This window comes from Dioscorea cayenensis, chromosome 9 (assembly GCF_009730915.1).
Source record: "Dioscorea cayenensis subsp. rotundata cultivar TDr96_F1 chromosome 9, TDr96_F1_v2_PseudoChromosome.rev07_lg8_w22 25.fasta, whole genome shotgun sequence".
Taxonomy (NCBI): Eukaryota; Viridiplantae; Streptophyta; class Magnoliopsida; order Dioscoreales; family Dioscoreaceae; genus Dioscorea; species Dioscorea cayenensis.
The window spans coordinates 7,029,580-7,047,353 of record NC_052479.1 but is presented as its reverse complement, the minus strand read 5'-3'; the positions used below and the strand labels follow the sequence as shown (position 1 = coordinate 7,047,353).

Here is a 17,774-nt window from a genome sequence, read left to right as displayed (position 1 = left end):
TATATGCTCCCACTTTCATTCTGGTATTGGAAGAGGTTGCAACAGTCCTGATTTTTCTTCAGCAGGAGGTTTACATGCTTCCTCCCCCTGGTTTTTCTTCTCCGTTTGGTTTGGTCTGTCGCCTTCGGAAGGCTCTCTATGGTCTCAAACAGGCTCCTCGGGCCTGGTTTGAGCGTTTCAGTTCTACTGTGGTTGCTGCTGGTTTTCAGCCTAGTCCGCATGATCCCGCTTTGTTTGTGCACTCTTCCTCTCGTGGTCGGACTTTGTTGTTACTTTATGTGGATGATATGATCATCACTGGTGATGATCCTGCTCATGTGGATTTTGTCAAGCATCACCTTCAGCAACATTTCCAGATGACTGATCTTGGTCGATTGAGCTATTTTTTGGGCATTGAGGTCACTTCTACTTCTACTGGTTTTCAGTTGTCCCAGCAGCGTTACACATCTGATATCCTCGCACGGGCAGCTCTCTCTGACTCTTGTGCTGTAACCACTCCTATGGAGCTACATCTTCAGTTGCGTGCTGATGAGGGGACTCCCTTATCTGATCCGACACGCTATCGTCACTTGGTTGGGAGTCTGGTCTATCTTACCCTCACTCGTCCAGACATTGCTTATGCTGTGCATGTTTTGAGTCAGTTTGTTAGTGCACCTACTTCTGTTCACTATGCCCATCTTTTGAGGCTTTTGCGCTATCTTCGGGCGACTCCGTCTCGAGGCCTTCTTTTCTCTCAGCACAGTTCTCTGGAGCTTCGTTCTTATTCTGATGCTACTTGGGCTAGTGATCCGTCCCGATCGCTCGCTCACATCGGCTTCGCTTTGTTCTTGGGCTCTTCTCTCATTGCTTGGAAGTCCAAGAAGCAAAGCGGTGTTTCTCGGTCTAGCATCAGGCGAGCTCGCGCTATGGCTACTCATCACGAGGAGATTGTTTGGTTGCGTTGCCTTTTGCATGATCTTGGTGTTGTCTCACATGCTCCTACTCCTCTACATTGTGACAACACCGGTGCCATTTAGATCACTTTGAATCCTGTCGAACATTCCCTCTCCAAGCATATTGATGTTGATGCTTTCTTCTTGCGTGATCAGTACAACAAAGGCATTCTGGCTCCCCAGTTTGTTCCTTTCTGAGCGTGAGCTTGCGGATCTGTTTACTAAATCTCGATACACGGGCGGGACATGATTTTTCTCTTGTCCAAACTCTCGATGTTTGATCCCCGTGAGTTTGTGGGGGTGTTAGGGAATACATGTTTGTGTATACAGTTTGTATATCTATATTTGTATAGCTACCTTATTTATATAATCTGTATCTATATATACCTTGTACATTATAGGTTTTGTGTTAATGAAAAATTGATTAATCTTTTCCACCTAACACTGAGGACCCAGGAAAGGTCACTTCCTTCTTGAAACAATCAATGGAATCATGATGCCTATCCAACCAATCCATACCAAGGATAGCATCAAAATTCTTGATCTCCAAAGGAATCAAGTCTACCTTCAACACCACTCCACTAACTATCACAGGGCACTCCCTAAACACCAAACTCCAGACTACTTCCTCACTAAGAGGGGTTTGTATATATAACTCACACCCTAAGGGGGGAAAGGGTACTATCGGCATAACATGCAAATGCAGTGCTAAAAAAAGAACGCTCTGACCCGAATCAATCAATTCATAAGCGTCATGATGAACAATGGATAATGTACCTGTGATCACATTAGGCCTACACTCAACCCGTTCTTCTATCATGGCAAAAACTCGTGTCTAGGCTCTGGTCTGTGGTCGCTGGGGACCTGGCTGTGAAGTGTTGCTAGAAGCTCCTGACTTGGTAGTAGCTGGAGTAGATGTTATTGGCTGTGTACCTTTGGACTAGTTAGGACGGCCCTGAGATGATGGTGCAGATCCACCCCGTCCTAGCTCTGGACATACTGATCTCAAGTGTCCAATTTGACCACATTGGAAGCATTTGCGAGGTGCCTGACACTGCCTTTTGTGAGACTTCCCATAGTTCCAACACTTGAAACATGGTTTCTGGACCTTTGATAGTAGGAGCACTGTCAGAACATGAGAATCTCTGCTGGTCACCACTCTGAGATGATGGAGGTCTAGCAGGGCTGAAGTAGAAGCGCCCCTAGAGGAACCCTCACTCCTGCTTTTCTTGGAAGGTTGGCCCATCTCCATGCTTCTTCTCTTAGCAATGTTCTTTCGAACTCTCTTGCCTTCTCTAACCAACTGCTCTCCCCTCAAAGCTGACTGTACCACCTCCTTGAAGTTTTGCTTACTTGTGACTGTCATTCTTTTTCTGATGCCTAAGTTCAAACCAACTTCAAATTTAGAACAAAGAACCTCCTCAGTAGGTGCTAAATCTGGAACAAAACCAGCCAAATCCTTCAACTCTATCTCATATTTTGCAACTGTCTTGTTCCCTTTAATTAGTCTCATAAATTCATGTCTCTTCTTGTCACGATGAAACCGGGTGTAATATTCTTCATCAAATTCTCGCAAGAAGTCTGACCAAGTAACCTGCCCAAATGATCTACTCTTCAAACTTTCCCACCAAATTCGAGCTCTACCATCCAACATCCTAGTAGCAACCCTGAGTCTCATCTCACCACCTAGACTCATGTCATCAAAGGTAGCAATCACTCTCTAGTTCCACTCTTTATCAATCATGGCATCACTAGTGCAATCAAAAGAACCACATCCAAGCTGTCGGGCTTCCTTCATGAGCTTGGACAAAGCTAATTCCTGACTGTATCCACTGGCCTCTCTTGGGGCAAGCTGATCTATTGGGGCCTATGGTAGTTACTAGTGTAGGTGCCGGGACAAATGCTGTGGCAGTCTGAGCGGGTCCCCCAAAAATCCTCCAGTACTCCAAGAAGTCTTAATACTCCTGATAGGTAGGCTACTTTCCTTTTGGTAGCCCAATGAGCCCTAAAGGCTTCTAGTGCTTAAGAAGTTGGAGCAGAAGTAGGCATTGGAGCAGCACCCTGAACCTCAGGGGCATGCACTGAAGCAGCCGCGGCAGGATTATGCCCTGAACTGGCTTCCTGCCTAGGTGGCGATGGGGATGAGGGCGGGGATGGTTCTCCTCGCCTCCCACCTCTCTGAACTCTTGGTGTAGCAACAGTAGGGGAAGTAACTCTCCCACGGCGGGCGTGTGAATGTTGTGTTGGCATTTTACTGGAAGGAAAACTCAAGACAACCTTTAGAAACATTTTCTACATGCAACAAATGCAGCATGCTAGACTCTACTTGGATCCACTAGTTGCAAGAATAAAGAGATCAATTTCTCACCCAATCAAGGAACATACTCTAGATCCAGGTTATACTCTCCAATCCTGAACCTAAACCTAACTCTAAACTAATATCTCTGATACCACTAGAGTACATCACACCCCATCCCATGGGTCCCACACATGACATACCCCCACGATAACCTAAGGGAGGTCAAAAACATGCCTCAACCATAAATCACCGTAAGGCTATCCTGTTCCATGTACAATATTCTATAACAACAAGAAATAATTTAACAATGAGGACATACAACAATATTACTACACAAGAACAACATTGTAACACAAGATAAAAACATGGATAATCACAACATAGAAAGCCATAACCATAAGGATAACATCCCCCAAACACTGGGTATAACTCTCATACATCACATATTCCTGACTGACACAATTAGGAATATTCAAGAGAAGTAAAACAAAATATGAAGGTATAACATCGTAGTGGATCCTTCTAATACATGCCAAAATGCTTTAGGTATCATACACATCTTAAGAAAATCACAAAATAAACTCTGCCAAGCATTTCACCCTTTTACTCCGCTGTTCTACTATCCCCTGGGAGGGAAAAGAAGACGAGATGAGTAATTAAGTTACTCACTGAGAGGCTAAACATGGAACTACATTTCATACATAATTGAATAAAAATAAAATGCCAAAATATGCTCTGATTCTCAAAATATTTAAATATTTATTTAACTTGTATTATTTAAATTTTGAATTATCAGATAATTTATTTAATAATTGATTATTTAATTTCTGAATTATAAGATATTTTACTTAATTTATGATTATTTATATTTCTCCTAGTTTCTTGAAAATTTAATATATATTTTGTTTTCTTGTTAATTATATTTTTCAATTATCCGTTCTAGTTTAAATAATTGATTATTTTGACATTATAAAAATGGGATAATATGATTGGTAGCAGTTTTACCTATCAGTTTATTTCGTATTTGCTTTGTTTGGACTTTGTTAGTTACTATTTTACTAACATGAGGTATTTTGCCATAACAATTATAGTCTCCAATTAACTATGCACTAACCTTGTCACTAGGGGTTAAATATTAATCATACCGACATGTAATTCTGTTAAGAAACTATAGTTTCACACTGTTCCATCGGTGAGGAATAACGGCTCTAATATTTTGGCTCGGGTCACTGAGGGTAAATAATGAACTCTGATATTCTGCCTCATATCACCTAGGGTAAATAAATGAACTATGATATTTTGTTTTGACCATAGTTATTGGGAGACATATATTGTATTTATCTAAAAATCAGACTCTATTGGATGTTTTTGAACTGTTTTGAATTGTATTTAAACAAGTATTGTGCTATGTTATAGTATTTGTACTTAAATTTTTAGGTTTTCAGAACTGTTGTGATCCCAATATTTTTAGTGGTTGCTTATTGGGCTTTTGAGCTCATAAATTTGTTTTCATCATTTTTCAGATCAGGCGTAGGGTCTATTGATGAATAGCTTAGCGGTGGTGTTGAGTGAAGAGCTTCTAGCTTTCTTTCAAGTTAAAATTGTTTTGTCTTCTAGTAGACCTAAACACTAGCATTGTATTTTCTATTGTTTTTGTGAACCTTGTTAGTGTCATTTTGTCATGTGTCCATGATAAGTGATTGTGTATTAGTAATACAAAGTATTCTTTTCTTACGATAAACATTACTTTTCTCAGATTTTATCGCTAATACATGTATATTTGTGTTCTTTTGTGCATGCAGGGTTGTGGAGACAAATATAGAAGAAAGAAGCCAAAGTAGATTACAAGTGCACTTAGTTGATGAAATCTTGGAGTAAACAAACGTGAAGGCACAAGTTGTGCTCAAAGACATGTGAGTGTGTGCCAACCTCTGTTATGTTCAAGGAAATATGCAAATTGGAGTGGCACAATGGCAGTCACACTCATGTGTTTTGACTTATGCAAAGCTCGCAAGATTGTCATCAATTGTGCTTTTATTTGAACGTGATCTACGGCATAGACATGTGCCCGTTTATGTTGCCTCGATGAAAAGTGTAAATTAGAGAGTATACTGTAGCAAATCAATGTAGCGATTTACTGTATCAATTTACAGGCCGCAGAAAATTAATTCCTGCAGATTCACACGGGCGTGTGGAAATTCCACACGCACGTGTGGATGCCCGATTCCAGCCCTATTTAGGTCGCCATTTCAGCCCGATTTGAGAATCCTTTTTCCATCTTTTAGCTATCTTTTTCCACCTTTGGAGGCGCCCGCAGCTAGGGTTTGGAGTGGCTTTGGCTAGGTTTTTAGAGAGGTTTACAGCCTTCAACATCGTGTTTCCTTCGGAATAGAGTTATTGGGGGAGTTTTCGTCGGCACCGATCCTACGTGGTGTGCCCTCGGCTTGACGAGGGGACCTATGGAGAAGACGCGGCCACTCTACAAGACCATCAACACGAACACCAAGTTGGTTTTATTCATAGATTGCATATTTTTACTTTTGATTTCATTATTGATTGTATTTTGCTCCATGGAGAGCTAAACCCCTGGTGGGTACTTGGACTTGTAAACCCTAGGATGATGTTATTTTTTTTTGACCTTTTATTATGCTTTCTTTAATTGATATTTTAATTGGGTTCCAATCTTGAATGCTTGTTGAGTTGATTCTCCCTTAGAGTGACACTAGGGTTGAGAATCCATGTTGGAAATCCTTGTGGATGAGTGACACACCATGAGGGTTAGACAATACTAGATTGGAAAGGATCGAGAGGGTGAGTCGAGAGGTAGCAGAGCGTGCCCTTTCCCCTTCGGTGTGATTTATCCTACCTATGTATTCCAAGAATTCTTTGTGGTCACAATAGAGTGAGTGCTAAGAGACGAACTCCACTGGGACTTAGTTGCGCAAGATATAGAGTGAAGCGTTGAAGTAAACCTTAGTAACTGGGGCTTAATTGTGACTAGGGGTCTTTCGCCTGGACCAAAATGTTAGATCTATTTTAGGGAATAGGGTTTATCACTTGGAATCCCTAGAGCCTAAAAAAACCTAACACAGTGTGAGGTGTCGAGACTCAGAGATTTCTCCACTGGGGCATAGTGTAGGGTTAGTCACGGTTGACCTTAAGTTTTGGGACTGTGTTTAAGGATCTCCACGACTCATTATGCATTAATTATGTAGCATAATGATTGGTCTTGCACTTGAAACAATAGTCCTAGGGTGAGCAATGTTCGGGTACCCCATTTATCGTCGATTGCCTCCCCTATCTTATATTTGCGCCTCCTTCTTTTCTTATTTCTATTTGCATTGATTCTTATTCACATCACTATTAATTCATCTCCGTTATAGTTAAATAGCAATCTTTGTGTTTCTAATCACAATTCCATGTGATTCGACTACCCACTCACCGGGGTATTATTACTTCGACAAACCAGTGCACTTGCGGTACACACGCATAAGGGCGTTGTCAGTCCAGATGTTGCATTTTTGCTTTAAATTGGTACTTTTGTTAGATGTATATGCTATTTTGAGATAGGTTCTGAGGCCTTGCATGCCCACTTGGTCTCGGTCTTGTGGGAATGCGGCCGTTTATCAGTGTGCTGGGCTCGGCAAGCTGGGTTCGGGAAGTGACATACATCAATCTGAATTTATAACAGAAGTTGCATCCTTTGACAAAGGACACGTACATGAAATAACATCATTATTACTATAAATAACTAACTTATAACTAATCCTATATGTTAATTACATTCTTTCCAAATGTTGTCTTTCCACGTTGGCTGCCACATGGACCAATATATGAAAAACCTTTGATTATCCTTCTACAATCCACCTTGAATCAAATTTACAAATACTTAAATATCTGAAATAATTGTGTTTGTGAATAGGGAGTGGTTTCACGAATACATCAGCCAATTGTTCATTAGTTCGACAACACTTCAATATTGTAACTTTTCAGTGGCAAAACTAGAAACAATATTAATTGGTGCTGACTTTAACTTAAAAAATATAAAATTTAAGAAAATATATTAATTCAAATTTGGAATTTGAAATTATAATAAATAACATTTTCAAAAATATAAAATATACATACTGCTAACAACAACCGCTACGAGGTGGAAGTTGAATCCTTCAGCTTTGCATACTTTGAAATATCTTTATCATCAATTGTTTCAAACACTTGACATTCACTATAGCATACCATCATATCATTCAACCATTCATCTCTCATCTTATTCCACAACTCGGTTTTGATGATGTTTGTCACTGAGAAGGCTCTTTCAACTGATGTCGTTGTTGACGGTAAGATTAAAGGCAGTTCAATAAGGCGATAAACAAGTGAAAAACCTAATGCTTTTGACTTTCAACTAGTTTCAGTGCAAGACTTGCTAGATCATGACATTTAACAAAATCAAAATTTTTTTGCGCTTTTAGGATTTGAAGATCATGCACAAAAAAATCATCAAAATAAATTTTGGCAAGGCGAAGTAGATTACTATGTTGGAATATGGAAAATGAGTCTCTTGAATCAAGACATGATATGCAAGTTAGCAACTCTATATATTTGTCTCATTAAACAGACTAATCATCTTAATAATAATTAAATCAATAACTACAATAAAAATCTCAACATGGTAATGGCAATAATAAGTAATCCACTACTCTTCGTGCCTAGAAAGACCTCGAACGGATATTTTCTCTTCCATGTCGGGCACTGGAATACACATTCGATCTCAAAAGATGCTAATATCTTTTAATAACTCATTCCATCAATCAAGACCATGGCATTAACAATGTTTTGATCTTTATGTTGTAAAGCATTTGATAACTCATTCGTGATCCCAACACTTTCATTATTAAATGCAAAATAAATGCAAATTTAAAACTCCCCGATTTTATTAATGAAACTTGATGCCATACCTTTATGATATGCAATTGTCCCATCTTGGCACACATTTTGTAACACAGCTAAAACCGATTCCCACATAGTCAATAAACGAATTAATGTTGTAAAATGTGAGCCCCACTGAGTATCTCTTTGCCTTAAAATATTTGTCTCTTGATGCTTGCCCCTTTCTAAAGAAATATCACCAATCTCCAATTTCTCTATATTTTTTTGATGGTGTGTTTGAAGTAATGCATCTTTTCTTTTACATGAAGCACCCACAATATTCATAATCATACTTGTACAATAAAAAAAAATTTGAACCAACTAGAATACTCTTGGAAACTGAAACAACTACTAATTGCAGTTGGTGGGTGAAGCAATGGATATAAAATTCAAAGGGATTTTTATTTAAAATCAATATCATCAAACCATTATATTCTCCTTTCATATTTCAAGCTCCATCATACCCTTGCCCTCTTAATTTTGAAATTGAGAAACCGTGATGAGTAAACTATTCATCCAAATTAAAGTTACTTTTAATGAAAAGGCAGAAGTTTCACTTACATGCTGAATGGCAAGAAATCTTTCAACAACCTGACCATGCTTGTTCACAAATCTAAAAATCACTACCATTTGTTCTTTTATTGACTTATATCGAGATTCATCAACAATTAGTGTGAAGTTACTATCACCAATTTCATTAGCAATTGCTAATGTTGTTTCTACTGCACATGCATTCACCAATTATTTTTGAATCATTGGAGATGTTAATTGATTATTTTCATGAGCATTTTCATTAATATCACTTCCAACCCTCTCAACCCTTTTTGAATACCAATTGAGTATCTCTAGAAAGTTCCCCCTATTTTTGGAAGTGGAAGATTCGTCATGACCATGTAATGCATGACCTTGAACCAAAAGAATTCGAATGACATATAAAATAGCTATCAGCTGAGAGCGATAATTAATTTCCATTGGACAGCCATGAGAAGATAACACATGTGATACACTTTGTCTTTGATTTTTAAAATCTTCAAAATGTCATCTAGCGTCATTGTGGGCATTGTTCACCAAACCTACATGTTGACTTAAAGGTTTCAATTGCTTTCCTCCAATTACTAAACCCTCTACTTGTAAAAATATCACTTGCACCTTTTTCACTTTTATCTTGCTTGAAGAGATAACAATAAAAGCAACAAGCTTCGTCCTTTTCCGCACTATATTCCAACCATTCAAACTTTTGATGGTAGGATTCTTGAAAGCATCGTACTTTTTTCCCATACTGTTTTTTGGGAAAATCATATCCGGATGGCTGACATGGGCCTTTCAACAAATATGCTCCCCGAACTTGATATTTAATCCTTACATCGTATTATTTAATTGGTTTTTCGAAGTTCTTTTTTGTGCTCGCTTCAGAAAAAGCTTGTGTTCTCAATTCACAACTTTTTGGTTTAGGTTTAAAAACCCCTCCATATATATCTACACAATTAACAATTAAAAATCAAAGCAACAAAAAATGTAATCTAAAAATAGCTTACCTCATACTCACAATCTAACTCAATACAATAATTATTCAACAAATGATCCAATGAATAATCGAAATTTTTTGCAACAATTAATCAAACAAATGTTGAACAATTTTCTAGAACAAATAATTCAAGGAAATTTTCATCGACATCCAACAATTTCAATGAATACTTAACAATTTTCTCATAACAAACAATCAAATAAACAATTAAACAATTAAATAAATTAAGTTAGATATCAAAATTATAAAATCCTAAAACCTAATATTTTTGTTTTTTTAAAAAATTACCTGAACAATGGTAGTTGGTGATGGACCTTGATGGTGTGCAATAGGCTTAAAAAACAAATCCAATGAGAGCTAGGAAGCTCAAGCTGAGTACCTGGGACAAGAAGAACTTGAAAATTTTGAAGCTTTTCAAGGTTCTTAGATCTAACTAGAGAGATTAATTGAAAAAACCAAAAGACATCTAACACAAATTAAAATAAAAATAAGGTAAATTAAAATTTCATTATGAGAAATAAAGCCCTTTTTATCATTCATATTCTACTACTTTATATTTTTTCATACAAATGATGGACAATAATAAATAATGCAAAGAAAAAAAATTGGCGTTCAATGTGATATGAAATGAATGTGAATTATTCTAATTGGAATAATTGAATAAATACCTTTTGAACTTCATTAATATTAAATGGTCAAAATCACTCAATCAGAATTAAATAATATTGTGAAAATAAAATGCTCCAAATTCCAATCAAAACATTCATTAATTGCCATTGACTTATAAGAGAGATAAATAGAGATGTTAGATGTGTGTGCTGAAATGGGTAAAAAATCCATTAAATATATCTCATAATCTGAATCATTTGGTCCTTAGTAAAACAAACAATAAATGCCTTGTCTCAATGTCTCACATATAATTATACAAACAATGAAACAAATTCATTTACAGACCAATCATTAATATACAAACAGATTCATTTACTGATTCACAAACACACAATTCACGAAAGTCTTAGAATTATCTTTTGATACTTTCAATACATAAAGATTCAAACTTTATATTTAATTCAATACTTCAAAAGAGAGATTGTGATTTGTGAATCATAAAAACCTTTGCTTCAAGACTTCAATAACTTAGTGGCAAATTGCCGAATCCCGAATGGCGATGAAGATGCATCAAAGCTGGTGCGATTGGTTGGCCGCCGTAATCGGGAGTTGCTTCTTTATCGTTGAAACACATTTAAAGTCCATGGTGAACGAAAAGAATGCAATTTCATACTAGTTTGGTACTAAACACATAAGATTTCATGTGAAATGTAGTGCAAATGAAGTATAAAATATGCATGTCCAAGCAGATTATCAGTTTCTTAATTGCAATCCAGGTTATTTCAATCTAATTGTGTGTTTGTATTGCTTGATTGATATTATGGTGAAAGCCCTAGTTTTCATATTCAATGTGCTTTGTGATGCGTATAAATTTCCACCTAAGATAGACATGTCCAATTAGAGGGGATTTTGAGTAAGCCAAGCAATGTGGTACTTTGGAGTTGAGAGTTCTACTCTCTCAATCCTCCCAAGTGGATTAACAAGTTATTTTCTATGCTCTTTGCAATCGTAGGGAATAGATTTTAGGAGAAATCGTATCTCTATTCTGTATAGGATTAGGAGTAATCTCCTCGAAAAGAAAGGATTATCTATTTTAGAAAATTTGTTAATCCATACTGAGATTTTATAGAGTGAAAAGTGATTATGGCGCATCTGTATCAACTCTATATTGAATTAGTTACTATTCACTCTTGCATGAGGGCTTTAGTATGCTTCAGGATATCTCTTGGTTTAAATAAGATTGCATGCTTTTACAACCTTTGTTTTGAATTTAACCAACCCTAGAAGGATACTATGCCAGAGCATCCCTTCTTCACTTGATTTCTCGACTTCTTCTATTTCATTGCTATCGCTTTTTGAGTTTGTTCACATACATCACTACTTTCATTTAAGTTAATCTTTGGGATATGAACTAGTACTAATACTCTCAATCCTCCCTGTGAATTGATACCCTTCCTTTGTGCACACTACTACTAGTTGATCGGCGCATACACATGAGTCCCCTATGAGGTAACTTAGTGGTGATTGTCTAGTACAAGCATACCTTCACAAGTTATTTTGATATTGGTGAGTCACTGAGTTAGATGGTGCCTTTAGCAATATCAACATTAGTTGAAATTATTAATTTTATTCTATGCTTATCCACTGACTCAATAATTATAATTCATTTTGTTATTACGATGGCCTTTCCCATAATATCCTTTTAAATCACTCTCATCATTTGTACCAAGGTTTACGGATTGGCCCAAGGCCTACTCAAGCTTGATCCAAAATCAATATTTGACTAGCCAGTTTAAGCCTGACCCAAACAAATCATGGATTGGATATGGATATCATTTTTATGTGATGGTAGTCCGGTCCTTTTGGACATTTTTGGCCTAATCCAACAGGTTAGCCTACGATCTGGCCAATTGGATTTAAATAATAAAAATTTTAAAAAGAAATATCACAAATGATTGATTGATTGATTGTTATATGCCCATCAAACAAGGGAGCTAACTAACTAAGTGGCTAACGGTCAAGGGCTAGCCTCATGAGCTATATCATGCCAACCAACGACTCCAAATTCATCTTGCAAAAGGGTTGTATTTCATTGATCAATCAAGTACATAGAGGTTTTATTTTCTGTAAAATGTAAAAATTACATATGATTGACAAATGAGTAGGTGCCAAGCTAATTGGAATGTACTTATATTGTAGTAATACAATATATTTACTCATATTGTAGGTGCCAATATTAATCAATTAATTAAATTACTCATTTTTATTTTTATTTTACTTTTCTATCTTTTAATTAGCACAAGGTTTAATTAAATAATGCTCAAGAGGAAAACAATAACTGGTTGATCCTAGTTTGATCCAATAATTGAACCAAAGAGTTGAGCCCATGAGTTGGGCCATCGGCTTCATATTTTAAAATTTGGGTTGGCCCAGCCCGTCCCAAACTATTTACGAGGCTCATCATATCTATGCTTGGGCTGGGTTAAAGACTCAATTTTTTTGGGGTCATCCCGGCCTAATAATGAGAGTAACTTTTAAACCAACTCCAATAGAAATTTTGACCATGTCACCTAACATTTCCAAATTAGAAAAATTTTCATATAACATATAAAAATATCTGTAAACAATACCGATATGGCGGTTAGGTACTTTTCATTATCAAAGAATAATTTTAGATGATTTTTTTTTTTGTGATTTTATGAGATTTGATTGTATATTATTAACTTACAATTCATTATTGTCAGTAATTTATAAATATTTTCTTTGATCGAATTTTTCAAATATAATTAAAATATTTATGTATAAAATAGACTTAAATTTTGTATTATATATTACAACAATGAACGAAATATCTTTTAAGTGCCATCTCTTCCATATTATATAGATAACATGATAAATAAACATATAATGTCATATTTTTACATAATAAAATAAGATATAACATGGATAAACATTTTCATAATAAGCACCCATACTATTTAGAGACTCATTTGAATTTTTTTTTATTTTTTAAAAAACCAAAACTATTTTTTGGTTTTTATTTTTATAACAAATAAAATAATTACTTGTACTTATCCGTGAAAATCTCATAAGGCTTGTATTTTTTTTTCTTTTTCATAATTGTGTTGCGATTTATCTTTTAAAAAAGTTAAAACATAAAACAAAATTTTCAAACATGTTTGTACTTTTAAAATAGATAGAAAATTTAAAAACAAGAACTTGCAATACAAAATGGCCCTCAGATTTTGCATTGGAAAGATAGCAATTTGTTTTATGTTAGAAAAATTCTTGACGTCTTAATCGGATCCTTTGAAACTTATATACATTTAGATTCACTAAAGTCCATTATATTATGTTCATATTGTGCCAATTTGCTCTGGATAAACCATGAGATAAGGGTTGGGTTGATAAATAACTTCTTGCAACAAAAAATATTCCAATTTTTCATGACTTAAAGCAGCTAACACATTTAAGATCCATTCAAAGTTGAATTTCAGTTAAGCAATAATTAAATGAAAGAAAGTGACAACAAACCTGATTTGCTAACCTGATTAGCAACTTTGGTGGCATATAGTGCTTGATATGAGTGATGCAACATCTATATTTTGATTGCTAAACTATCTTGGGCAGTGGCCAGTGCTTGGAATAGGTGATTCAATCATCTTTGTTTTTAGTTACTAAACTTTCCACATCAAGAAAGGATAGTGAAACAAATCCTTATATGTATCAGTCGGCATGCTCTTTGACAAGTAGAGATCACCAAATAGCTTTCGTTCTTTCAACCATATCGAACGGTTCTACCAAATTTTGTTGGCACTAATATAAGACTTCCTAATTTAATAATAAAACAGTGTGAAATGCTAATTTAAACCAAACGAAAACATGTGCTTCCGATGAGGGTAGTGGTAAAAATGATACATTATTACTCACAAGCTACTCTAGCTCGAGTAGCTCAAATAGTTGAGTGAGTTGAGTTCAAATATCTTAGTATTTAACTCGAATGCTTGTGAGCCCACTAGGGTAGTTGTATTTATGTGCATATAATATATATATATATATATATTATATTACTTTGTATACAAATTATTATTATATATATATTTGGGTTCGATCTCAAGATCGAGCATAAAAATATATTTATGATTAAATCCAGTTTATTATTTTCTATTGAGTTTAATCGAACAAATTTGAGTAGCTCAATTTATGTATTGAGTCAAGCTCATGCTAGTAATACAAAACCTCAATAGAGTTTGAGCTGAGCATTGAGCAACAAGTTTTCAATTGATAATTTTAATTGCTTTTTAACAATGTTTTCAATTGATAATTTTAATTACTATTTTTTGCACTTTGAAAAGGAAAAAAATATTGCATTTGTATGTACCAGATGGTATTCAATTTGACTATTAGCTCACCGAATAATCTCAACCATATTAGACATTCCTACTAAACTTTGTTGAGAGCATGTTCTTGAACTGGGGGAATATAGTAATCTATAATTTAATAGCTATTTTTTTTCAATCGATAAAAATAAAAGGAGCTCTAGATTATAAGTATCAGAAGGCTACCAACTCACCAAATAGTCTAACTGTTTCAACCACATCAAACGCTATCTTACCAAACTTTGTTATACTTATTTAAGATTTCATAATTTGATAAGATAATATAAAAACCCAATCCACTAACCTATTTAGCATCTTAGTTAGTGGGATCTGCTTGAAGAGGAGGGAACTACAATAATATATAATTTAATTGCTAATTTATTTTCACTATAAAAAATAAAGAGGAACACTAGATTGTATTGTAACAAACGGTATAGTCTAAGTGTCTCAGCCACATCAGGCGTTTGTACCAAACTTTGTCATTCTTGTTTTAGACTTCATAATTTAATAAGATTGTATGAAAACCAGAGAATCCATCAATCCATTTAGGTAATATTTGTTTTGAAGTATTTGAAGTTACAATGTTATTTTATATACCACATGCAAAAATCCTTTATTTGGTTTGAGGTATTTTAAAATACCAAGGTAAAACCAATTTCTCCAATGGATGTATTTGGACTTACATTTAAATTGGGCGTAAGTCGAAATCCTAGGAGTTGAAAATCCTTAGGTGATGTATATATATGCATATACATTACATATATAGAAATATATACATATACATATGTGTACACATATGCATAGGCAAACATATATATATATATATACATATATACATATATAGAAATATATACATATACACATACACATATGCATAATACACATGTACATATACAAACAAACACAAGATTTGACTGTAAATATATTTTGAAAACCAAGTATTTCCAGTCTACTGCATTTAGAATTACATCCAACTAAACGCCACCTTAGAAATTTAGTTGAGTTCATGTGTTTGAACCAAAGAATTGAATAATCTATAATTTAATTGTTGACTTTTTTATTTCAAAAACTTAAAATAAAGAAGAACACTATAGCATACTTACCAAACAGTATACTATTTGACTAGTAGTTCATCAAACTCTCGCATTGTTTCTCTAGAGTAAAGTTGAGAGATGAAGCTTATTTGAAATCTAAACCTATTCATAATTACAGAATGAGATGTCTTAGTGAGTTACATCAATCTGAATTTATAACAGAAGTTGCACACTTTGACAAAGGATAAGTACATGAAATAACACCATTATAACTATAAATAACTGATTTAGAACTAATCCTATATATTAATTGCATGCATTTCCAAATGTTGTCTTTCCACGTTGGCTGCCACATGGACCAATATATGAAAAAGCTTTGATCATCCTTCCACAATCCGCCTTGAATCAAATTTACGAATGCATCTGCCAATTGTTCATGAGTTCCACAACACTTCAATATTGTAATGTTTTTAGTGGAGGAACTAGAAACAAAATTAAGGGGTGTTGACCTAAACATAAAAAATATAAATATTAAAAAATTATATTAATTCAAATTTGGAACTTGATATTATAATAAATAATATTTTCAAAAATATAAAATATACATACCGCTAATGATTACCGCTATCAGATGGGAGTTGAATCCTTCGGTTTTGCATATTTTGAAATCACACCAAAATATCTTCATCATCGATTGTTTCAAACACTTAACATTCAATATAGCATTCCATTATATCATTCAACAATTCATCTCCCGATCTTATTGCGCAACTAGGTTTTGATGATGTTCATCATTGAGGAGGCTTTTTCAATTGATGTCGTTGCCACCGGTAAGATTAAAGCCAATTCAATAAGGCAATAAACAAGTGGAAAAACCAAATGCTTCTGACTTTCAACTAGTTTCATTGCAAGACTTGCTAGATCATGACATTCAACAAAATTAAAATTTCTTATAAAATCATGAACCATAGGTGTGAAGTTGCTCTTTTAGGATTTGAAGATCTTGCACAAAAAAATCATCACAAAAAGTTTCAGCAAGGTTAAGTAGCCTACTGTGTTGGAATCTAGAAAATGAGTCTCTTGGATCAAGACATGATATGCAAGTTAGAAACTCTGTACTTCTCTCATTAAACGGATTAATCATCTCAATAGCAATTAAATCAATAACTACAATAAAAATCTCAGCATGATAATGACAATAATAAGTAATCCATTGCCCTTCGAGCCTAGAACGACCTCTAATGGGTATTTTATCTTCCATGTCGAGCACTGGAATACACATTCTATCACAAAAGATACTAACCTCTTCTAATAACTCATACCATCTGATATTTCTTAAATCTTGTATGCGATCTTTCACGGTATCAATCAAGGCCATGGCATTAACAATGTTTCGATCTTTCTGTTGTAAAACATTTGATAACTCATTCATGATCTCCAACACTTTTGTCATTAAATGCAAAATAAATGCAACTTTAAAACTCTCCATTTTATTAATCAAACTTGATGCCATACCTTTGTGATATGCAACTGCCCCATTTTGGCACACATTTTGTAAAACCACTAAAATCAATTGCCACATAGTAAATGAATGAATTAAGGTTGTAAAATGCAAGCCCCACTGATGATCTCCTTGCCTTGCAAGATTTTTCTCTTGATGCTTCCCTCTTTCTGAAGAAATCTCACCAATCTCCAATTTCTCTACAATTTTTATGGTATGTTTGAAGTAGTGCATCTCTTCTTTTACATGAAGCATCCACAGTATTCACAATCATACTCGTATAACAAAAAAAATAAAAAAACAACTAGAATGCTCTTGACAACTGAAACAACTACTAATTGCAGTTGGTGGGCAAAGCAATGGATATAAAATGCAAAGGAATTTTCGTTTAAAATCATTGTCTTCAATCCATTATATTCTCCTCTCATATTTGAGGCTCCATCATAAACTTGCCTTCTTAATTTTGAAATTGATAAACCGTGATGAGTAAACAATTCATCCAAATTCAAGCAGCTTTTAGTGAAAAGGTGGAAGTATCACTTACATGCTGAATGGCAAGAAATCTTTCA

General features: G+C 34.8%; 1 protein-coding gene and 1 long non-coding RNA gene across 3 annotated transcripts; both read right to left on the bottom strand.

Moving 5' to 3' along the window:
- Window positions 1–1,872: 1,872 nt before the first annotated feature.
- Window positions 1,873–2,628, bottom strand: LOC120268440. The gene has a single exon (XM_039275849.1). The coding sequence runs from the start codon at window positions 2,626–2,628 to the stop codon at window positions 1,873–1,875; it is 756 nt and encodes a 251-aa protein (XP_039131783.1).
- A 1,020-nt stretch (window positions 2,629–3,648) lies between these two features.
- Window positions 3,649–13,966, bottom strand: LOC120268719. 2 transcript variants are annotated; one of them, XR_005538993.1, is made up of 5 exons: window positions 13,826–13,966; window positions 10,797–10,906; window positions 9,971–10,061; window positions 7,360–7,550; window positions 3,649–3,857 (listed from the first exon to the last, which is right to left on the bottom strand). It is a non-coding gene; the product is annotated as an uncharacterized LOC120268719 (long non-coding RNA). The 2 variants fall into 2 exon arrangements; XR_005538994.1 differs by lacking the exon at window positions 7,360–7,550.
- Between the last annotated feature and the right edge of the window lie 3,808 nt (window positions 13,967–17,774).